Here is a 24,508-nt window from a genome sequence, read left to right as displayed (position 1 = left end):
ATATAATAAAATCATCAAACTTGGGGCGTGATCAACAATAGACATCAAAGCCAAAAATAAAGTTTTTAGAATTTTTGTCTGTATGTATGTACGAGCTCAATTCAAAAAGTTCTGCATGGATTTACTTCAGGTACACAAATAGCTTGAGACCTGAGGACATAGGATAGGTATTATCCCGGAAATCCCACGGGAACGGGAACTGTGCGGGTTTTTCTTTGACAATGCGGGCGAAGCAACTGGCGGAAATCTAGTGTAGTAATTAATATATCTAGGTGAAGTAGATTAATGGAAGAGAAGGGGTGAAAGTATAGCTCGGATATGTAATATTTACTTTTTTTTTACTCCAAATGAGTCTCCTTCAAAACATAATAATATACAGGGTGCCGCAAATAAAGGTGTTTTAAAAATAGTATACTCCGCACTGTGTGAATCAATTATTAGTTACTGTATCACGGCCTGGGGTGGTGCCTCAAAAAACACTATTTTTCAAGCGGAACGAGCACAAAGAGCTGTGATCAAAGCACTTCTTAACAAACCATTCAGGTACCCAACGATACAACTTTACACTGATTTTAATGTATTCACAGTGCGCAAAATGTACATATTTCGGACAATAATGAGCAAGCACAAAACTCTTCCTGCAAATAAAAGTAATATGTCAGATACGAGTAAGAGGCGGCCCCCGCCAATATGCCCAGTCGTATATACAAGGACTGCGTTTGCTAAGAGACATTACGACTATCTAAGTACGCTCTTATATAATAAACTACACAAATCACTTAATATTCACAATATGAATAAACAAAACTAAAGTCTAAAATAAACAACTTCCTTCTTACTCTCAATTACGATGAATGCGAACACCTGATAGACCATAAACTTATTTAGGTAACTTAAAACTTACATAAATCACACAACACACAAACACACACACACACACACTCACACTCACATACACACACACACACAATCAATACACTTCCTTTCTTTAATATTTATACCTCTATCCATCTTCTATCAACGATATTTACAATGTTTTCTTACTTATATATATTTTTATTTTAGTTATTGAATATTTACCATGTTTTTGATACCGTTATAAATTTTAGAAAACTTGCATAGTCCTAGTAATAAATCCTTACGTAGGTAAATTGTAACAAAGGACGGATGAATGTCTCCTATAACACAGGTTTTTTTCCTAGCATAGGAGACATTGTTCAAAATGTCACAATAAATGTACCACATATTATAGTTATTATATTATGTAAGTTGTCTGTTGTGTTGTAACCATGTTTGATTGCAAATAAATGATTTGATTTTGATTTGATTTTAATTATAAATAAACCTACTTTAACTACTGGTTAGTTGGTGTGTGTGTATTTGATGATTATATTATGCATTTTAAATTTAATAATATTTTTAGGTCTAATGATAACGAAACTGATCCCCTAATGGGAACGATTAAAATAGAACCAATGGAAAGAAGCATTAACGAGTGAGTATTAATCTATATACATATCTATACATGTAACAAAATCGTAGGAAAGTCAAAACTTTACATTGAATATTTTTTAAAGAATACTTGGGGCGTGATTTACAATAGATACCGAAGCCAAAAATATAGTTTTTAGAATCTTTGTCTATTTGTCTGTATGTATGACCGGGCTAATCTGGAAAAGTACTGCATGGTTTTAATTCAAATTTGGCACAGAGATAGCCTTAGACCTGAGAAAGGACATAGGATAGGTTTTATCCCGAAAATCCTACGGGTACGGGAACTATGCGGGTTTTTCATTGACTACGCGGTCGCGATGGGTTCGCGGCAATTGATTATGACGAAAAGTATATATCGGTTGTAATATTAAAAATTTAATTAAAAAATATTTACTGTATTGCCATGTCTGTTACTTTACTTGTATTCGAAATAGTTCGCACAGGTACGCGTTAGATGGCGCACATTTTAATTTATGAAGTATTGTAGAGATTGGGTGCAGATCAAGATCATTTTGACCTAGGCCTTATATTAATGAATTTAATTCGTCATGTTCCGTCTAACTTTCTAACCCTAAACCCGTTACTCCTATTATCAACAAGCAAAATAATCTTACCGTTTGATATAAGCGACAACACCTTGATTCGTGATTTCATCCCCTTGCTGCAGTGTAATATAGCGTATCCCACTCCTAGAGTCTGTTATTACTTATCCCCGCACTGGCTTCGCTATATAAAGCTATTTCTTACCAATTGTTTGATATAAGCGACAACGCCCTGATTCTTGATCTCATCTCCTTGCTGCAGTATAATATAGCACAAGGTACTCATTATTGTGCCCAGTTCACACGCGAGTCGTATCCCACTCCTAGCGTCTGTTATTTCGAGCCCCCAGTCTGGGTAAGCGTCTGCTTCTGCACTACTGTGACGTAAATATACTGATACGGAGAGTAAGAGCAAGTGAAGCATGAGTATCATCAGACGTTTGAGGAACTTTTTCTGAAATAAAAAAAAGTTTGAGAAATCAATTAATAACTAATTGGAAACAAAGACAATTGTATATTAAAGACATTATGTCAATAAAATACCATAAACATTCTATAGATACACGGTGCAGAACCATCAGTTCATTTCAACTTACCCTTTTTTTTTTTTTTTTTTTTCAAGTGGGGAAATCTTGCCTAAGATACCCACGGCTCCCGGGGAAGGAGCCGTGGGTTATGTCGGATTCCTACCGACCAAAACCCCACCGTGTACCAACGCGCTGCTTTAGACGGGATGCGGGTACACATTCGCAATCTTCCGCATATTTCAACTTACCCTAGCGAACGTTTTCCATTTTTCTTCAAGAAGCCTTTGAATAATCCCACCATCTAACATGTTTAAGTGTTCCTGTTTTGTTCCGTTCAAGATTATGAACAACGCAGAATTCCAATCTGAAAAATTATTTGCTCAACTAACTTAATTTCAAATATAAATAATGACTGTTATATTTTTTGAAGATAAATGTGGAGACGTTTCACACTTGTGAAAGCATAGAGGGGCGGCAAAATTTACAAAAATATATTGTATTTTGCTTACTTGTCCGACCATCTGGCAATAACGTATCCAAAGCATTCAACGGATAAGCCGAGCACGTGATATTAGAATACCTCCAGAACTCTCTAGAAGACAGTTCCAACATTTCTCTGAACACAGATGCTCTACCAAGCTGACAGGCGAGCGTTAGTGGTGTGAAACCAGCTTTATTCTGTCTGCCGTTGCTTGCGGGGACTTTTGGGTGTCGGAGGGCGTAGCCGAACATGTCCTTGAATAGAATTAAAAGGTATTCGTAATAATCGTAAAGTAGTTTAAAATGCGAAGACAAAAATTCAATGGTGTGTTTGTAATTTTTATGTATGTTCAACTTATAAACTAACTACATTCCGCCCACGACTTTGTACGTGTATCCCCGTTTTTCCCCGTTCCCGTAAGAATATCGGAAAATCCTTTCTTAGGGGACGCCTACGTTATGACATCTACCTGCATGCCAAATTTCAGCCCGATACGTCCAGTGGTTTGGGCTGTGCGTTGATAGATCACTATATCAGTCACCTTTGAGTTTTATATATATAGATTTTGGTATCTACACTACTTATCAATTGAAATTATTTTTACATAATTAGACGATATGATAAACACATCTGTGTAATTAGTCACGTCAGACTTAATTCAATATGTGGAGGTCTCAAAAGCAGTAGTATATATTTATTTATTTATATTTTATAACTAACTAGGTGTTAAGGCACGAATACTTTTAAGTAAAAAAATAAATAAATGAAAAATTGATCCATATAACGTAACGGCACCAGTCTTGTACAGATTAAGGAAAAAATTCAAGTTTTTTGCAAATTTCTCATAGGTTTTTTAATTTTATTGGATATTGTTTTTGAATACCTTTAGTTCAATGTTAGTTTAACATAACCATTGTTAGAAAAAAGATTACAATGCATAAATAATGAAGTTATTAATAAATTAAAAAACCACTTTTTTGCACCAGTGTTGGACAGTTAAAATCTAATGATGGACACCCAGTTTTGGACAACATCCAGTTATGAACACCCATTTATGGACTGTACCTAAAGTTGTTTCTCCAGTTATTTTCACTTGGAGAAGACTTATAGTTATCAATAAAATGTTGCAAATGATGATTGGAATACAATAAATCTGGGATGTATTTATAAAAAATAGTATTTATTAATTATTTTGCATACTTATATAATATTTTAAACAGTCTTAATTTCCATTTTCTAGGAAAAAATTGGACAAATGCATCGTTAAATAAGAGTTGTGTCTGTTAAGAAAAAACAATATGGGTTTTCTATTATTACTCAATAAGTCAGGGATGAAAAATATAACTAAAAAAAGTACTGCCACACATCCATCCATTTTGGGAACTCTTCTTCTTCGTCGTATCACTCTAGTCAGAGTGAAGGGTGGTCAACATGAGGTTTGAAGGGTACATGTTACCCGCTTCACGATGTTCCACCATATCTCTCTGTTTCCTGGCATTCCGCTACACTCGTGAAGTGAACCGCCAATAGCAGCTCTGATCTGATCGATCCATCGATATGGATTCCAAATTGTAGCACGAGGCAAAAAGCTTCTTTTAAACTGTTGTCAGGATGGTGTGGATTAAATTTAAGCGTGTGTGCTGTATGGTGGTGGAATTTAGCAGCAGACCGCTGTCTGCTGCTAAATTGGAATGGATCGCTATCCAAACAGTTCATCAGAGATGATAGATGCGTTACAATGCGCTTATGGATGCGATTTATCTACGCAGTGATAGAGGATGAAGCGAGAACGAGTCGCACAGCACATAATGACCCATTGTTCTAAAATATATTCTTCATGTTCAGATATATATTATGTTGTTGGACCCATTGAGCAGACCTTAGGACTTTTAACTGATAGTTTATTGTGCAAAATTATTCTTGGCACTTCAAATCCTTCAGCGGCTTTTGTTACTTTATCCCCATTATTAGGGCATTGATTGCATTACCAATTTGTCGGGGAGTGTAATTTTAACAAAAAATATCAATGTCCATTATAGGAACCAAAGCAAATCCAGTCATGGACAATTGTTGTACAATATTGGAACCCTGTGTTCGAAATGGTCGTGATAGGTATATTATTAATCAGAAAGAAAAGACAATATAGAAAAGCGCATGTAATTAATATCTTTAAAAAAAGTTTAGTTTCGACATTTGTCCATAAATGGATATATCCATAGAATTAAATCCAGTTATGGACACTGACGAATTTTATTTAAACAACTTAACCTATCATGATACTAAATCGTGTAATATTTCGTACACTTAACTACTATAAATAAAAGTAATGTCAAATTTTGCTAAGATTTATACAAAAATTCTTAAAAACAAAATTGTGTCCTCACTTCCTTAAGGATTTCCTTAGTAAAAACGGACTTCTAAGAAACGAGTCGCAGCAACTAAACACAAAGTTATGCCATCTTCAAACATTTTGACCGAATAAGACGAAGTGTCGTATTTTGATAGTTTATGAACCAAACTTTTATTTTAAGTATTGCCAAATTACATAACGTTTATTTTGGTCTTATTATTTAAATTTTATATTTATTTTGTCCATTACTGGATGCTTGTCCACCACTGGTGCCGTTACCTTAACTGGATTGTCCTTGTATAAAAGACATAGACTATATATTTCTTGTCCATATATTCTCACCAATTTATCACAAACAACGACCATATGCAGTATCATGTTCCCAAACGAATCCTGCGCGTCAGGATCAGCATCAGAATCCAAAAGAAGGTTATACACGGCTTCATTCGCACAGCACGCGGCCCAGGCTAGTGGATATTCTCCTAAATAGGCGAGCCCTTCGTAGTTTGTTTGGCGGGTTGGTGGCACGCGCTGTTGGTCGCGGGGGAGGAAGAAACTACCTATGTACAATAGGTAGTATGTTCAATACACAGAGTTAACAAAAATTAGCGCATCACCTCTTGCAGGCAGTTTCACTACATCAATCCCAACAAATTTTTTTAATTAACAGTTTAAAAAATTTAAGCATTTATAAAACATTTTCATCTATATTTGTATAAAGGAAGTATCTTAAAAGAAGCATTTTCCATTAGTAGCAATACGCACCAATGGCTCTTTGATTAACATCAGCACCAGCTTCGACTAAGTCTTGTACTAATTCATTATTGCTGTACGCAATAGCAAGATGCAATGAACTGGCACCTACAAAATAAAACGAAATATTCATACATTATGACATACTTAGGAAGCTTGAAAAAATTAAAAATGAAACGAATTATTGTCATACAGAAACGGAGAAATGCAGTTATGTATTTATCTTTTAAGCAATGAACTAAATATACCTACCTAAATATTCTTCGCCTTCCACGACATCTAGTGATAGTTTGGGAAAACATTTAACTAATGTTCTTGCTAAACGTGTGTGAATCTGAAATTGTAAAATAGGTATTATATTAGGGCAGTTTCACAGATTCTTGATAAGTTATTTTATCTTATCTGTCAGTTAAAATGACGAATGACAACGATGCGATGTTTGAAGATTTACGCAAAAAAGTGACAAGTGGACTTAAAAATATAATAAAAACTATATGCCACATACGTAACTTTAAAATATTCAACAAACCTTAGTATCGCATATAATCAGAACATGTAACAGGGACTCTCCCAGCGCCCCTCTGTAACTCATCTGCCAGCAAGCGGTATGGTCCTCCCATTTAGCTAAAGGGTCGTGTGGGGATAGCGACGCTTCGATTGGAAGAACTACCTGAATATTTGGTTATATGGAGAAAATTGTCATTAATCGTCAAAAGGATATTCCAAAATTTTGGTAAATTTAAAAAAATGGCAACACTGTCTTCTTGAGCAGTAAATTTTTATTTTGGCAATTTCTGAGTCGTTTTTATTTAAATTTGATGTGACCTTCAGACAAGTAAGACATAATTATTCTTTCTAATCACAAAATAATATTCAATTCTAAGTTTTTATAATCATAATTTTTGTTGTAGTTATTTATTAAGAGCAATAAAGTTTTTCAAATAATACGTTTGTACTATATAGTCTAAGCTATATAGTATTAAAGTCAGACGTCGCCCGGCAAGGCGAAAGACGCGGTTTCGTATACCGCCTCGTGATCGATTTTTTTCTATTCTTTAAAAAATCTTATTTATAAAGTATTTTAATAACATAATATCAACAATTAACAGGCATATCACCTGTTCCTGTTCTCGAAACTTCCACCGCAAATACTCAGCTCTGTTGATCACCCGGCCCCGTCCGCCCGCATACATGTAGCCCGCGAATTCTTCGCGGATCAACTTCTCCGCGGCTGACATACCACCTTTTGTGTACGTCTCTAAGAGTATTCCACCTAATAATGTTTCATTGCGATGAAAATTTTTTGTTGCAGAATTAAAATTGTTGTATACTACTCCATTTCAGATCCGCATTATTTGCGTATCCTCGTAAAACGATATATGTATAATTGCCCTATGTTCACAGAAAAACACTAATCAAGGATAGCCAAAAAAACAATAATGCCATTGTTTTTTTTTTAACTTTATTAATTATTTAATATAGCAACAGATACAGTTACACATACTTTACCAATAAAACAAATCAAAATACCTTTCTTATAGTCTGCCAGCTTATACAGCACGGTATGATCCTCACTACTGGGCTGCGATATCACCCTATCTAGGACCGACCCCACTGCAGGCACGCTCGATGACGAACATAGTTTACCCAGCGTTGTTCCCATTTTACTGTGAAAGACATTATGTCATCATCAGTAATACTATTTATACTTCAATGGTAAGGGAAGGAATTTCCTAAAATCCGTAGTTTGTTGTACCCGTGACCCTCGAGTACCTAAATATCCACACGTCATAGAATCAGCTCATCTACTATACGTAATTATCGCTATGATTTTTTTTTTACCAAACCCTATCGATTGGGAAATGATTTCAAAAATGAAAGAAAAGAAATTGTTTATTCGTTTTAGTCGGATTTTAACACAATATTAATTAGTCTATAAATAATTATAATATATGTTAGATTTATTTATTCTGATATTAATGCTATTTTGTTTGCAGGATTCGTTTGATGCAACATTTAGCTCGTTCAACCGACGAAAACCTTATCAAAACTGAAAATGCTTCTGAAGTATGTATTAAATTATAGTTATAACTTAGGTATTTGCTAGTTATTGATTAATCATCGATTACTGCTAATTAATTTGCATTTAGAAATGTGCTATGTACGTTAATTTTCTTTTTGTTAGTTAATAAGTTACGAAATTTTGTGTGCATTAACGAGTCTGTGAAAATCAGAACAACATTTAATGGGTCAGATTATTTCTATACATATAAAATTCTCATCTCACAATGTTAGTCATCATATTGTGGTAATCATATTCATACAAAAAATTACGCCAGGCTATAATAAGGCAGGCGTCACGGCCCACAGAGTCACGGACCTTTGTGAACTTAATGGGTTATTTTCTTAGATCAATAAGTAACTACTTATTGATCTAAGGTTATTTTATATTTCTTGTCATTTCATTTGTTTATTCCATTCAAAGATCTACCGTTAGGTAGTAAAAGTTACCATACTGAAATTTCTATCAGCTTTAACACTCAAAAATGTCAAGCAATAAATCGCATCACTATATAAAATATAAAAATATCATGGTGTTTGGCGATAGGTGAAAATTTAAATAAAAAGTAATAACTCCGAAAATACGAAAAATCGCATAACATAGGTACATAGAGGGATTCAGATAGGCCTCTAGGCCTCTTCCTCCTAGCTTCAGTATATCACTACTTCATAGTTCTTGGGAGTTGGGAAGTTGGGGCCCAACTTGGGACATTCTGTACCTATATAGGTATAATTTTTAAAAATGGATTTATTAAATTCTTTTTCGTATGTCTATGGAATCGCTAGATAAATTTCAATAAAATTACCAATGTCAAAATTGAACTGTCACTAGTGTAGTGTCAATTGTCATTGTCAATTTGTTATTTCTCAAATGTTATTGACAACGCTATGTCGTGCGTTGTTTAAAATAGTCAGCATATTATTAGTTTTTCATTAAATAAACCTTCTAAAATGAGTGTTTTCAAAAACTACATCATATATTGTATTAAAAAGTGCAAAAGCATTCAACGTGCGCTCGAATTATTTAAAAAAAAGTACCCTAAACGTCCACCGCCCAAGTTAAAAGCTGTTCTCCAAATATATTATCGTCAAATTTATTTTGAGACAAAAACAGCCCAAGAAGCTGAAAGAAAAAGGGACAAACTTATTGCTATATGCTTTGATGAATCCAATGGCACCTACGGAGATATAATTGAAAAGTTGACCGTGTTGTTTAGACTTAATAAATTCATAATAATAAATTCTTTGTTGCGAAGTAGGCGACTTGAAAATGTGGTAAGGCTAATGACAATCATGTATATGAGTGTATTAACTGCACAGATAAACTAAATATCAATCCCTCGGTCCGACAATTTTTATTTTAAGTCAATATTTTCTAACTGTCTGTTTTCTAATTTTTTTTACTCCTTGTTATATGATTTCCAAGCTGTTTCCCCTTCGAATTTCGATCTAACATAGACAATATATGTTCCCTCTGCAGGGACACAAGCTTCGTATGAGAGTTCAGACATTTCCTTAAATTGTATAAATTGTAATGACTTGACTATTAATTGGCTTCTTGTTGTATAAATAAAATAATAAATATCATGATGTAACTGTCACCATGACTTAAGAATCCCTACTGTGAAAAAAGAGATCCAACGCTACACAAAGTCATATAAAGACCGCTTAGTGCACCACCCTAATATTCTTTTAACTCAACTCAAACATTCATTTATTCGATTAGACTACTATTTAATAGCACTTTCGAATCGTCATTACATAGGTAAGTATTTTTAACATTTACCAGCCCTTGCCCAGACACTTATGGGCGAAGATCATCAAGCATGTCAACTGAAACTAAAAATACCTCAAGATTCAGTCCGCCCACAGTGACAACATTGTTATAATGAGGATGTGACACACGTCACATACCTTGCATGCCAATAATGATATGTCCAACATGCCGTTAGCCCAAGCATGATGGAGACAGATCAAAACAAAAAAGATTTAAAAAATTGATGTAACTGTAAAGACATGAAATTTAATGATTCTAAGGAACGCTATTTATTATTCATACCAGAACCCACAGATGTTGTCCTGTTTTCGCTCAAACTGTAAACTGTGTGAAGAATGGCATTAGATTTTTTGACATAATTTTATTAAGTTTTTCTTTCATAAGATACTTCTGACTTCTGAGATGTTCACAAGTCATGTGGTTAAAGGAAATAGGGATTCATCTTTATATATTCGGAAATTAAATAAGAATGAAGAAATAAATAATTAAATATTTAGTGTATATTCTTATGTTTTCTTTCAGGATATGAATACAACACATGAGGCAATATTTAATATATCAAGGGCTGAACCGAGTGATAGTAATTCTGAGGGCAATGTAAGTATTTAGTAATACAATAAGATTTAATAAATAATCTATACTTAATATTATTAAGCTGAAGAGTTTGTTGAATGTGTTAATCTCAGGAGGTACTGGTCCGATTTGAAAAATTATTTCAGTGTTATATAGCCCATTTACCGAGGAAGGCTATCATCATACTAAGACCAACAGGAGTCAAGCAATGCGGGTGAAACTGCGGGGCACAGCTAGTATTAAATAAGTCTTTACAATATGTGATGTGCAAATTTATTTTTTACAAATAAAGTTATATGTAGTGTATGGAAATAACAATGTAGCTTTGCTGGTGCTTTTTTAAATAAATTCAGTACTTTTGGATCCTATTCCTTTCCAAAAATTACACAAATACATATTCAAGTTCTTTTTGATAAATAAATATATATTTTTATTATTATTTTTTTATTACATTAGTTGAGACTAGGATCACGCACTGATCAAATTAAACACAGTGCACATATTGCAATGTAACATAGATTTGATGAAATAGTTATAAACAACATAAATTCCTTGTGAATTGTTATCAAATAAATTGCCAAGTATTGAATTCAAATTCAAATTGTTATTTAAATTTGAAGTAAAAACTACATAAATACTATAGATATGCATGAACAAGTATTTTAGCACTACTCATTTGGAATCAGGAAAAGCTATTATAAATATTTTAAATTGTAATAAAGTGTAACTGAGACTCACTGAATTATATGTATTACTATTCGTTTTTTTTAATCTACATATTGTTAAACAATGTTATATGTATATAGACTAACTTACCTGTTTAACTCTCAAACTTCATGATCTAATATATTTACTATATTACACCATATTCAAACACTGGACTCGAAAATATTTGTTTTCTTTTTAAATACACCATGTCAATTAGTATTTGGAATTTCGAAAGTAATTTCCAGACGTTTCTCATAGAATAATTAATGAAGAGAGACCAAAACAATTTCTTCTCATTGTTATTTGGTTGCTAGGTTACTAACAGGGGTAGTTAATATCTTTATAGGTAGTTAGTAGATACTGTGTTAGTAGATTGTTTGTTTTTAAACAAACTATGATGTTGGTATGTGTTTAATTAAATATGTAATACAAGCTGACCAGATAGACGTTGTTTTTGAATTGTCCAACCCGTGAAGTGTAAAATTCGTTAAATTTTCTCGATCTTTCCTTCTTTAAGATTTTCCTGACAATAAAGAACACATTTAAGAAAGAATTATCGAAATCGGTCCATTTTTCAAGCATGCCATGACCATGGGAATTAGGGATTCATTTTTATATGTAGAGAGATATTTTTTTGCAGAAAGATTTCTTTGTGTATGAAAATCAATTAAAAAATAATTTTTATAACTAATTTGTACCATATACATATAAATTTATTGTTTTTGTTCTCAGGAATCGAGTGAAGATGAAATTGATAAAATCCCTATAGCAGAACTAAGTAAGATTAATATATCTTAAATTATTTTCCTATAGTCTATAATAGTCTTAAATTATTTTCCTTACATATTTAATATGTTATTTTATGTTAGGTTCTTTAAAAGTAATATCAAAAAGTTTTAAAGCATCAACCAGCATGTCTCGCATTTGCATTTTATATTTAAAGCGATAGATAAATTAATTTAGAGTAGATAAATTTTATGTATTGTTTTCATTAAAAATAGAAAATGTCTATAAAAATAATTAATAGTGATAACAGTGTAATTTCTTTTACAGATTCTTCAAAAGTAAAGAAAAAGACGGGTCCCTTTTCAAATGGTCCAGTATTATACAATTATCTGGATGCTAACAGAGTCCCCATTGTGTATACCACCCGATTAGAACACATGTCACCCCTACCCGAGCTGAGTGTTCGAAAATTCTGTAAAGCAGTAGAAATTAAAAGTAAACCCACTTTTAAAGGAACCGTTAAGAGAAAAACGAGAATGAAAATTGATAAACTTACAGAAAACATATATATCAAAGATACAGAAATTATCCATACTAAAGTTACAGTAAACAATAACAAACAAACTATAAACAGTGTTTCAAATAATGTCATTTGTAATGGAAATAATGTTGTTATTGATGATGATGATGGGGTTGATGTTAAACATGAAACACTTGACGTTGAATTTATGGATGTGTCCGAGGAAATAACAGATAGTCCACCTGATAGCCATCATAACGAGTTAATAGTTTCATCACTCGCATATCGAATCCACCAAGAGCATAACGATTTGATAAAAGCAGTAAGAAATAGAATATTAGACCGCAATATTGTTGTAGTATTTCATAATATTACGAAGAGAATAGCAGAATCATATAGAATTAACGATAATAGTGAAATAATTGAGTATTATAAAGTTATGTTAGATAAAAATGAACAATTGCAGGAAGTATTGCATAGAGAATGCAATATTGATCACGCAGAAGCATTATTTGTAAAAATTTGTTGCTGGTTCTCTAGAAAATCTATTGTGAAAACTCTTTGGCCCATGGTAGATGGAGATACTTTGAAGTTCTTGAAACCCATACATCACTGTACATTCGGAAAATGTGACTGTTGTTGTCGAAAAAACATAAGTGATTTATCTATTTCGGCGCAAATAGATACACCCAAATGTTTGCTAAATGACGGTGGTAAGGACTGTGCAGCGAACTATCTAGATTCTATGAGCCCTTTGATACAAAAAGCTATGCATTACAATGGAAATAAGTACAACGATAGGCCTGCCACATTGGAATCTGGTAGGCCACCTTGTGAAATAACACATATTGTTATACATGTAATAAATAATAATAGGGAAGGTGTTAATATGTTACCTCTAAAAAAGAAAATGTATGAAGTCAATACACAAGGGGATATTATTTCTGAACACATAATAAATACTCAATCAGATAATATTATTTCATCGTCCCCGTCGGTTCTGACTATAATAAATTGCTGCTTACACATGCACAAGGAACATGTTAAAAAGTTATCTGATTTAAATGTCTCAATGCAAAGCATCAATTATTTGATACGCAATGGCGGTGGTGAACATCTACCAATAATATGTGTAAAATGTGAAGAAGAACATAAAGCCAAAGAGCTTAAACAAATCCGTGAAATTACGTTAAACATGATGCGTTTCCTTCCGTTGACTCTTGAACACTCTAGAAAAGGTCTGAAGCACTTAACTAAAGACAAGAGGCATGTTCACGAAGATGAGTTTTATGTTCCACGAAAAATTCCACAAAAAGTTTATATTGATGATAATAGTCAAGATTCGAATAAAACCGTCACCCAAGAAAGTGCAGATTTGACGCTTTGTAAATCGGAAAAAGAACCATGTGAAGTGAATATAACTTGTGAAAGTGAGGTTATAACTTCTGATAAAAGCGATAATGAGGATGTGTTCTCTGACATAGCAGAAGTTGGTGATGGAAATGATGGTGAATCTACGCAATACGAATCTTCCAGCATCGTACCAAATGTTACTACAGCAGATGAGCAATCTCTTCTGAGAGATACGCTTATGACATCAAGCCCGACGATGGTACCTAACGATAACGATGCTCCAATATTACGGTCGATTCCACCTGTACAGGACAACGAAAAATTAATAACGATACGTCTTAAAACATTGCCGAAACTTCTGAACAATATGATCGTGGAGTTAAATAAATTTGTGGTCGCAAACCAGATTACTGAAACTAAGTTAAATATGCTGCTTGATAGTTTAAACGAGATACAATTGAGGATGAAACCAGACGGTTCACTCTCAGCACTGTTTTCGAGTACGCTACCGCCTTTCTCGGATATTGAAATACGAATCATACAAAAAATCCTACAGAAAATACAACTATATGTTAAAAATTCTAATTTGTTCGAAGCGTTGAAATGCCCAAAGGCTGTACCGCAGACCACATCCAAACCTCCAAAGAAACTGAAAGCACAGCCCTCAAAATCATCTGCTATCAAAAAACCTAAAATGTTCGATAAATACAGTAATTTTGAACAGTGGTTGCACAAAGATTGTTTTGATTACACCAATGATTTTCAATATTACAAGCAACAGTTCGACTTTCAGAAGGATGACAACACGCTACCAAAGATCAGTAACGTATTTTCTTTGAATGAAACCAACACATCACAATCTGATTCGTTTACACAAACTGATAATGTAGGGAAATTTGACAAAGGGAAAAATAATTCAAAACCATTAGACTTGGAGGAGGAAATCTCGTATTCTTGGATCTTTAGGCCCTCGCTTTCGGATTCAGAAAATAACTCGTCAAAGGTCCAGAACAATAAAATCACTAATGAAAACGAAGATGATGTTGATGAAAATAGAGATTCCGAAAATAATAGTATTGAAACTTATACAAAGAAGAAAGGGGTAGAGAGAAAATCAGTGGATTCCAATTCATAACATAGCGTTAATTCAGTTTTCATAATGTGTTGTTATAAAGTTTCATGGACGTAAGTATGTCTGTATGTTTATTAAAATTCCCTATGAAAATGATTCAATTTATGTAAACATCAAAAATAGAAGTACAAAGTGAATAATGTGCTTTGATTAGCTAATTTTATGTCGCGAAAATATTTTAATCTTACTTTTGACTAATTCACTAGTCAAAAAGACATACATTTGTATTTTATTGTATGAGTATCACATTCGAATAACATTCTTTACAGAATACAGTAAGAAAATATGTACATACTATTTTTATTTAGAACACAAGTTAAAATTACTATGAACAAGCATCTGTAGTACATAGAAATACTCATATTGAGTAAAAAATTGTTTAATTTATTAATTTTAAAATATTGTTTAATTTATCGAAGGTTTTACTGAAAATGAAAAATTATTTATTTCAGAAAAAAATAAATAATTTTTCATGTTCATACTTCAAACGTCTTATAATTAATGAAGACTGGTAGTTAGGTAGTTTTTCTCTTCGGATACCCGGAGATTTTTTTTATCTCATTATAAGTCTACAATACATCTGATAAAAGTTTGTATATTTGTTATTAAAAAAAAAATATATCAAAGGCGCTGTGCTAAGTTCCAAAATATATTTGCTTAAATTTTAAATATGTGTATATAGAAATGTACAGAAATAACCATAAAAAACATTCTTACATTTTATGTTGTTTTATTTTTCCTATCAAACGTGTTAAAATTGCTTTCTTCTGTTGTTTATGCTGCTGGTGTATGTGTTGGTTTGATATACCGTCAATAAAATAAGTTTCAGTTTATCTGCGACATACAATGTTTGTTACTATTTCAAGCAAAAACTACTAAACGGATTTTGATGATAGTTGGCGGCGATGTTTAACAGAGTTAAAGTTATGGCAATAAAATATAATAACACAGTTGACAGCTGATATATAAGATAATAATCTGGGTTCGGCGACTTATAGTCCATTGATTGAAATGTTACATTTTTTAGGCCTAACCTTGCGTTTTTTAGAGGACGCAATTTTATTTTTTTGATGTGTGTCAGTGTGAAGCTATCGCCAAGTTTGTGGGGTCGCCACCCTTGTCCTGCTGCCGCCATCTTGAAAATAGCGGTTGAAATGGTTTTTAGGTACGATATATCTCTGAAATTATTTATCTGATAAAAAAAAATTGTTAGCATTATTTGTTGCAAATAAAAAAGGGTCAATAAATAATTATTAATAATATTGCAAAATTAATTATTAAAATATTATAATAAAAAAAACAATTACTGATGACAAATTATTATTAGTACACACATAATATATGTAACTGTATAGTAATTAAGAGTACTGTAAAATAGTAGGTACTCACTTCGGAGCGCTGTAAAACCTTAGCTATTTACTTAATGAAAAAATGTTGTACCTATATAAAGGTTGTTCCTCGAAAAACAATACCTATACAAAAATGGTCTGATATCATTTCTTGTAAAATGATAAAAAAAAAGTTTCATTGAAAAATATAAATAGCTCTAATTTCTGAACATTTTCGCTCATAACTTTTTTATTTATAGTTCTTCGACAAAAAGTTACGGGACCAAAGTTGTAGAGAATTTAATTTGCAACAAATAATGCTAACAATTTTTTTATCAGATAAATAGTTTATGAGATATACCGTAAAAACCATTTCAACCGCTATTTTCAAGATGGCGGCTGTGGGACAAGGGTGGCGACCCCACAAACTTGATGATAGCTTCACTCTGGACATCATTCCCCTACACATCAAAAAAATAAAATTGCGTCCTCTAAAAAATGCGACCCCAAATGTAACTTTTCAATGGACTATTATAAAATTCACATTTTAGGTAATAGTTACCATTTTAGTAAGTATTTAAAATGTATCTAAGGAATAGTAACTGGGTACGAAAGTAAGATTTGTTCTCATGGTTCCGCTGAATACAAAAAGTAAATATGTAATATCATACTATGTAAGTACGTGGGCCGTGGCCGAAGGTTATTTGTGATACCGCATGATTGTAATTTTAGGCTTCTTTCTAACGAGGAGTCAATAGCGTCGCGAATCGCGATTGCAGCTGGACATAGCGCTTCGGCCGCTGCGTCGTAATGAATAACAAGAAAGTTTATCTAAATGAACTTAAAAATATTCAAATTTCTCAGTGTTTTGCAATGTTTATAGGTATTTTAATAATTTTTGTATTTCTCAAGAACACAATATTATAAACATTTTTGCAGGCAGATTATTCCTGAAATTATTATAAAGGTTGACTTTGTGTAAACCAGAATCATTATGGCATTTTTTTTAGTCGAATGGATGTGTTATGATAATAAAAAAAAAGCTACTATCACTATATTTATAACTATTTCAGTAATTAAAAAAAATCGCATTACGAAGTTACAGTGGAATGTTTATTTGATTCATTGATATATACATGGAGATGACACCGCCTACATCACTTATGTTCCGCTCAACATACGCCATATGGCGTAACTGCACGCTCATTTTTTATTTGTTTTAAAGTGAAACGCATCAAATATGCCTTTGTGTGTGTTAGGATATTGCACAAATAATACAAATAATACGCAAAAGTGCAAAGGAATAACTTTCATCGGTAAGTAGGTATGTACCTAACTAGATAATAATTTTTAAAACTTAGTTAGAGCAAAAAAATGGCGCACAGATTTTGTTCGTGGTGTCTCCTCCATACGTAGTAATATTATCTCAATGATTTGATTATGTATTCTTCATTACTACTTCGCTCTACGCTTTGCGTATAAATAGCCTTATAATAGTAGGAACGTCGCGTCAGTCAGTGACACACTAAACAGTTCATGACGTAAGACATAGCTTGCACGCTTATTGGTCAAACCACTTTTATATCGGCTTGCTTGTCGTCGTTCGTCGTCGTTCGCCTCAATCCACACCCAATTCGTTTTTAATTTATAAGTACATTCCTTACTACCTATGAACAACGTATTAACTTGGTTTATTCGTTAAACTATAATAATCCTAGCAAAGATAATGCAGATATGAATAGCCTATAATGTTTTAAAGTACCTACTTTCCTATGTTCCGATAGTTAGGTAGGTACCTACTGTTTTTATATAATAAAAGAAAATTTAGGTACCTAACTAAGTAGGTACATTTAATATTGAATATCATCTATTCTATTGATGGTAAATATTGCCTCATTATGAAATTTAGAGTATCTATACGTAAGTATACCTACCTAATTGATGTAATTGAAGGCTAAAAGCAATCGACTGTTGCCTGACCTTTTACAGCCCATAACATAAAACTCATGAAAATTCCGCTGACCTTAATAATTTATTAGATAATTAAAATCGAAATACTATTTAATACAATTAACAAAACCTCTTTTAAAAGTTTTGACTTGCAAAACATTTTACGTAGGTAGGTAGGTAGTCGCATTGAAGAAATACTTCAAATTATACCTATTTCGAAAAAAATAACGAGCAGTCTCGTGAATTTTAATGTTCTATTAGAAATTATTCATCTAGACTCTTCAAATTATTTGATTGAGATTCCTATCGGGTTCATGATGAAGGTTTAGACTTTAGGACGGTAAATATGGTGACGTTAGAATTCAATATTATTATGGAAATAGTTCAACAATCTTAATATTATTAATCTTAACTGCAAAAAAAAAGATGTAGAGACGTATGTTTCTGTTAAGTATAAAATTTTTACGCGGAAAATAATAACAAAAACTATATAAGGAACATCTGATTCATTCGAAAGCTGTTGTTGAAATGAAGTAAAATCGAATGAAACAGTAGGGCTTCAATCTGCCCCTTCAACGCTTGAATTTTATCTAAAGGTAAAAAGAGTACAGCATCATGCATCTGTCCCTCACTTGCTCATGACGGCCGTTCGCGCATGCCCCCACGACACTAGAAAGGCGGAATTTCGCCATTTTGTTTTCAAACTTCGACGTGTTCGTGACTCTGCGTGAATGTAGGTAAAAAATTGTATTTGGTCTTTATCAGAGAGTGTAACGCAAAATTATATGTGTTATAGTAATTGTGTGCATAATTGTGACCGTGTTAGCGACATTTCATCGGCTCGAAGTCTCTTAAGTAAGTAAATATAGTAAATTGAACAAGCTGCAGTGGCATCTTGACATTCAGAGTGTGGCGTGTTAAAATCATCAAATATTATGATGATAATGTTACGGAAATGAGGTTATATACAAAAGACAGTCGTTCTCAAACGTCGCTGTGATGATAATGAAGTACAATTGTACGTGCAGCGTGCCAGCGTAGGCAACGAAACGGGTTTCTAAATAATTATATTTTTGTGACGTAAGCGTCCGCCGTGGTCGACATGCTACATCGCTCTGTGCTGGCAGCTGGTGCCGTTTTACTTTGCGTTTTACCTACATGATAAAATAGTTTTGTTACTTTAGTTAGGTACATATTTTTTATTGATTTTTTGTAAACTTTTGCTAAACGGATTTAATGATCTATTTAAATTATATTTTACATTATTATTATATTAATATAATAATAAGTGTTAATTTTCTTCATGTTTCGTATGTTGCAGTAATATTGTGAAATATGTCTATCTCTATAGATATAAAGATATCGAGATACATATTATATAGACCGTACATATTCAAACAATTTATAAAACTTAACATTGACAACATGAAATACACGAATTAAATTCAAAAATATTTAACGAATATGTTAATAATTTGTTATATTTATTTACAGTTGTACGGTATAATATTATTAGGTATGTTTTTTTCATTTGGTTATATTTGTAGGTGTTCGCGTTAGTGTTTCATATCGTGAATTTTCGGTTTAAATATTTAAACATAATTTTAAAATGCGTTGTAAATATGTTATGCTTATTAATAAGATTCTTGATCAGCTGTTTGAATGAGATTCCTAGTAAAAATTAAAGTCATCACACAAGTACGACGACGTGGACGGACGCTTACGTCACAAAAATATACATATTACATACCTAGGTACTACGCCCTACGGACGGGTTGAGATATTAACGTCTGATAAATATTTATAATCTATCCACGTATCAAATTTCATCAATTTCAGTTCATCCCATTTCGCGTACTTACTAAGTTGTATAATAAAAATCCAATTTAATATAAAGGTACCTAACTATTTTGTGTTATTTTTTTATTCAGGTAACTATAAAAAAAAATATCTTCTATATTATAAAAATGAATCGCCAAATTTAAGTTCGAGGATGGTTCTTAATGAGAGTAACATAAACATGTGCCACAGGCGCAGCTGGGGCGGACCGCTAGTTAAAAATAAACACAAAAAGTATTGATTTGTTTCGTCCTTGTGTTGATTTGTTTTTATTTTGCTTTAATGGTAAAGGGTAGAATTGCGAAGTACAAATGTATCACAAGCTTATGTTTTACATTGATTATATTTTAATTGTGTTAAAAAAAACTGAACAACGTTTAGGAGCTTTTTAAAATACATAATATATACCTAACTGATTTCCCCGTAGACTTTAAACGTCGTTTAATATACACCTAATAATCGTCCCCTTACTCGCTGACGTGACGGTATTGTCATGACGCGACCTTGAAATTTTACTCTGAACATTTCTAAAGTTTCACTTCAATACATAATGATATCCAAACTTTACATTATCTGCAAGCAATGCTATTTTCAAAATTAAATTTTATTGAAATTTAGACTTGAAATAAAGCAAAATCTCTATAATATGTGTACTGAATACCGATGTTTTGCGCTTATTCAATATGACTGATATTACGATATACACGTAACATGTCTATCGTTTATCTGCTATGAAAATGCTATGAGTCGTTTCGTACATATAGTTTTGATTAAGAATACCTACATAAGGTAGATATTCATATTTTAAGAGCATTAGTTCATTCTTTGATATTATTAGTAAATATCCAGGTAGGTAATCGAAGAGTTCATTCTAATTGTCATAGAAGCATTTAGTTACTATTGGACACTGGTTCTATTTAAGAAAAACTTTTAACAGGTTTTAACGGTAACATACTAGATAGAAGATAGTATTATAGTGTTTGTCATTCTACATTTTGTGGATAATCACAATTCATGAAATTTGAACTAGCCATTATAAAAATCTACTTTTAATTCCGAAAAATGGTATACCTATGTCGGTGCTAAATAAATATAAAAATATAATTAAGTACCTACCTATCATAGGTACTTAATTATATAGGTAACCTATTTCCGTATGTCGCTACCCAGTCGATAGAGTGCGTGGAGATCACAACAACATAATATTATGACATTAATATAGGTCATTGAGGTATTATAGGTATATGTATGTTTTTTTTATATAGGTACTTAAGCTTAAAGAAGATTTCCAGTTTTAAATATTTGTATTATGAGGATTAGAGAATGATTAATACAATACATAGTGCGATTATTGTAAACGAGGAATTTAATATCACTAGATACCTACCTATCTTATATCAGCTATAATTTTGATAATAACTTGGCAGTGAATTTTTATTTTTTACATACCTATTACCTACCTACTCAGAAAAAGTGGTTTGAAAGAAAGACAGTATATTCAAAACATAGCACACCTTTACCACACAAATAAAAAACACGTAATAAAAAATTTCGTTCGTTAATAACGCCCATTTTATTTGTACAATATTGATATCATCGATTTTATCATTACAGTTGGTTAATTTTATTATTGAACTAGTTTAACGCCCGCGGCTTCGCCCGCTTTGTCTAAAACCTAATAAATTACATACTAAAACCTTCCTCTTGAATCACTCTATCTATTAAAAAACCGCATCAAAATCCGTTGCGTAGTTTTAAAGATTTAAGCATACAAAGGGACATAGGGACAGAAAAAGCGACTTTGTTTTATACTATTGTACCTATGTATAATGAATAATGATACATTATGATTAGTTGTAGATTTGATATAGAAGGATAAAAATATTTTTTATTTTTAAATAAATAAAAATAAAAGCAAAAATATAATGACAATTTCTTAACAATTACCTAATTGCCCCACAATATCAACAAAATGGCTCTACAGCTGTTAATTAGTATTTTTCTCTTTAGTGAATTAATTATTACTAGCTGCGCTCCGCGGTTTTACCTGCAGTACTCCGCTCCTAATATATAATGTAGCCTATTACCTTCCTCGGTAAATGGGCTACCTAACGCCGAAATAATTTTTCAAATCGGACCAGTAGTTCCCGAACAAACAAACTTTCAAACAAACAAACTCTTCAGCTTTATAATATTAAAAGTAAGTATAGATAAATAAACTTAACAGTTTTTTTTTTCAGACACGGAACATAAAATAATGTCTACTATGGCTTGCGTCGTGAGTTGGTGCGACAATAGACGCGGGACTCTTCAATCGAAATCAAATAAAATATCTTTCCACGGGTACGAGTATTATAATATTCTTCATTTTGTGCAAAAGTAAAATAGTTTTGCAGAACTATATTATTCCATAATAAAGGGCGACCTAGCTTGTATTTATTAACTGTCTATGAATTCGGGACCGCAAAATCGGCAAGCACATTTTTTTGTGGTTTATAAAATTCTTATAAAATTATAAAATTCTTTCTTTGGCAAATACATCATCTGTATGAGTACCATCTGAATATTTTTTAGATTTCCGAACGACGAAAAAAGGCGAGAGGCTTGGATTAAACTATTCAGGAAAATTTTTAAACAACCTTCATGGGAACCACTTAGGAATTCCGTAATATGCAGCATACATTTCGATGTATCAGACATTTATTTCACTCCGAAGGGTCGTGGACGATTAAAACCGCACGCATTGCCAACTAAGGTATTTTTCTCGTAGGTGTTGAACTAGCAAACTAATCACACAAAATTTCGAAGGCACATGTCGTTCTCGATATTAAAATTCAAGAATTTATAGTAGTGTCTAGTAGGTAGCTAGATTTTGCACGGAAATTGGAATCTTAATGCATGTATATTGTATAAATCGAAAAAACGCCATCTTCTGCCCAATGCGAGCTAAAGTCCAGCAGGAATGTCCAGTAGTTTTGCTGTATTATATGTATTTAATTGTGTGTTTCCAATTACTTTTTCGATAAATGTAGATGCTTTCAATATAATTTTAATAAAGTAGATAAGAGTTATTTTTTTTTATTTTTTTTTAGTTTTTGACGGTACCAAGCGCGGATGCACCAGATGAAGTGGAATCTCAACAAATAGAGCGAGTACCTGCAGTTGAGCAACCAGAGGTACAGTCGGAATTTGAGCCAGTGGCAAGGCCAGTTGTTCAGCAAGTTACACAGCCAGTGCCGACCGTGAAAGATAATAAATTTAACGATATGAGGGAGAGGAAGTCGAGTGAAGTAGATAAGTTCAAAAGGAGAATCGTACGCACGGTGTCAAGAAAAATCAGGGAGCACAATGATGAGGAGGAGCTGGAAAAAATGTGGGAGACGATGAAAAAGGAGACGCGGTGTGACTGCAAATTGTTATGGTAAGTTTGTTACAAAAATCTATACATATAATTTAGCTGATCCTAACGTCTTGGTTCGCAAAAGGGCAAGCCTTGGTCGTAAGGTGATTTTATATATATATAGTATATACTATAAAATATTCTGCGATCAATAATCAAACAATGGTCAACACAAAAGTGACGCTTCTGCTATTTGTTCCCATAGACCGCTTTTACGTCAGTTTAAATATATAAGTATCCTAAGGGATCAAGAATCGAATTGAATTATGCAATTGTTTTCACAACATTCCTACCATACCAATAACCATTAACCCGACTTAATTCATTCGTGTGGACTGGCCACTCTTTCTATTTCGAGAAATTTAACTTTACCTTCTCAGGGAACGAATGCGCACCCTAACCCTGAAGAAGCTCAAGCGCTTGCTGCCTGCGGACGACAGGAACGACACGATCACCAGCATAGCCCGGCTCTCCGCCACCGACTGGCTGTTATTCGATCTGGTGCTGGTTCACGAGAATATTGATGTCATTGGGCAGGTGGGTTGCTTTTTCGAAAAGATGTCAGGTTTTGTTTAAACGTTTTGCTAGTGTCAAGTTTGAGACAGGGAAACGTTATAAATTTATAAAGAATAGAAAAAGTCGATTCGACGAGACTGGATTCGAACCCGCGTCCTTCACGCCCGCGCCAATCCAAGGCGGAGTTTCTATTCTTTATAAGTTTATATTTATAAAGCATTTGAATGCCATAAAACCAAAAAATATCAAATTCAGGGTAACTTTATGTTGTTTTGTTGTAACACCTTTTGTGTAAATCTAGTATGAAAGAAAGAAAAAAAACTAGTTTATTCCACCACACACATTGAAAACTACAGAAAAAAAACAATTGTTAATTTAAACAATAATAGAGCAGAAAAAAAAGTACAAAAAAATTGACTTCTATTTTTTGTGTATGTGTTTCTCATTTACGTATTTTACTAAACGTATCCATCTGTTT

At 32.7% G+C, this 24,508-nt stretch overlaps 3 protein-coding genes across 13 annotated transcripts in view; 2 read left to right on the top strand and 1 right to left on the bottom strand.

The window, feature by feature from the left end:
* Positions 1-7,810, bottom strand: part of LOC123702027 — a 28,731-nt gene extending 20,921 nt beyond the window's left edge. The window contains exons 1-9 of the mRNA XM_045649678.1: positions 7,678-7,810; positions 7,266-7,420; positions 6,677-6,817; positions 6,400-6,481; positions 6,160-6,255; positions 5,737-5,954; positions 3,073-3,298; positions 2,812-2,927; positions 2,242-2,490 (exon numbers count right to left, since the gene is read on the bottom strand). Coding sequence (XP_045505634.1) covers positions 2,242-2,490; positions 2,812-2,927; positions 3,073-3,298; positions 5,737-5,954; positions 6,160-6,255; positions 6,400-6,481; positions 6,677-6,817; positions 7,266-7,420; positions 7,678-7,810 — 1,416 coding nt within the window. The remainder of the gene's footprint in view (positions 1-2,241; positions 2,491-2,811; positions 2,928-3,072; positions 3,299-5,736; positions 5,955-6,159; positions 6,256-6,399; positions 6,482-6,676; positions 6,818-7,265; positions 7,421-7,677) is intronic.
* Positions 1-15,718, top strand: part of LOC123702028 — a 28,512-nt gene extending 12,794 nt beyond the window's left edge. For 3 of the 6 annotated variants that reach the window (XM_045649682.1, XM_045649681.1, XM_045649679.1), the window contains 5 exons: positions 1,424-1,495; positions 8,145-8,214; positions 10,508-10,582; positions 11,999-12,044; positions 12,320-15,718. In XM_045649682.1, coding sequence (XP_045505638.1) covers positions 1,424-1,495; positions 8,145-8,214; positions 10,508-10,582; positions 11,999-12,044; positions 12,320-15,000 — 2,944 coding nt within the window. In that variant the 3' untranslated portion in view covers positions 15,001-15,718. Of the gene's footprint in view, positions 1-1,423; positions 1,496-7,296; positions 7,398-8,144; positions 8,215-9,077; positions 9,484-10,507; positions 10,583-11,998; positions 12,045-12,319 lie in introns of those variants that run through there. The other 3 variants (XM_045649684.1, XM_045649683.1, XM_045649680.1) reach the window with 3 other exon arrangements.
* LOC123702026 (kinesin-related protein 4-like) overlaps positions 1-24,508 on the top strand; it is a 37,889-nt gene that overhangs the window by 3,355 nt on the left and 10,026 nt on the right. For 2 of the 6 annotated variants that reach the window (XM_045649676.1, XM_045649671.1), the window contains exons 1-6: positions 18,973-19,130; positions 19,770-19,771; positions 22,342-22,457; positions 22,689-22,869; positions 23,207-23,535; positions 23,895-24,051. In XM_045649676.1, the coding sequence (XP_045505632.1) occupies positions 19,061-19,130; positions 19,770-19,771; positions 22,342-22,457; positions 22,689-22,869; positions 23,207-23,535; positions 23,895-24,051 (855 nt within the window). In that variant the 5' untranslated portion in view covers positions 18,973-19,060. Of the gene's footprint in view, positions 1-18,972; positions 19,131-19,769; positions 19,772-22,341; positions 22,458-22,688; positions 22,870-23,206; positions 23,536-23,894; positions 24,052-24,508 lie in introns of those variants that run through there. The other 4 variants (XM_045649672.1, XM_045649673.1, XM_045649675.1 and 1 more) reach the window with 4 other exon arrangements.

This window comes from Colias croceus, chromosome 22, assembly GCF_905220415.1.
Source record: "Colias croceus chromosome 22, ilColCroc2.1".
NCBI classification, from domain to species: Eukaryota; Metazoa; Arthropoda; class Insecta; order Lepidoptera; family Pieridae; genus Colias; species Colias croceus.
The sequence above is the reverse complement of the archived record's forward strand: the minus strand, read 5'-3'. Positions and strand labels throughout refer to the sequence as shown.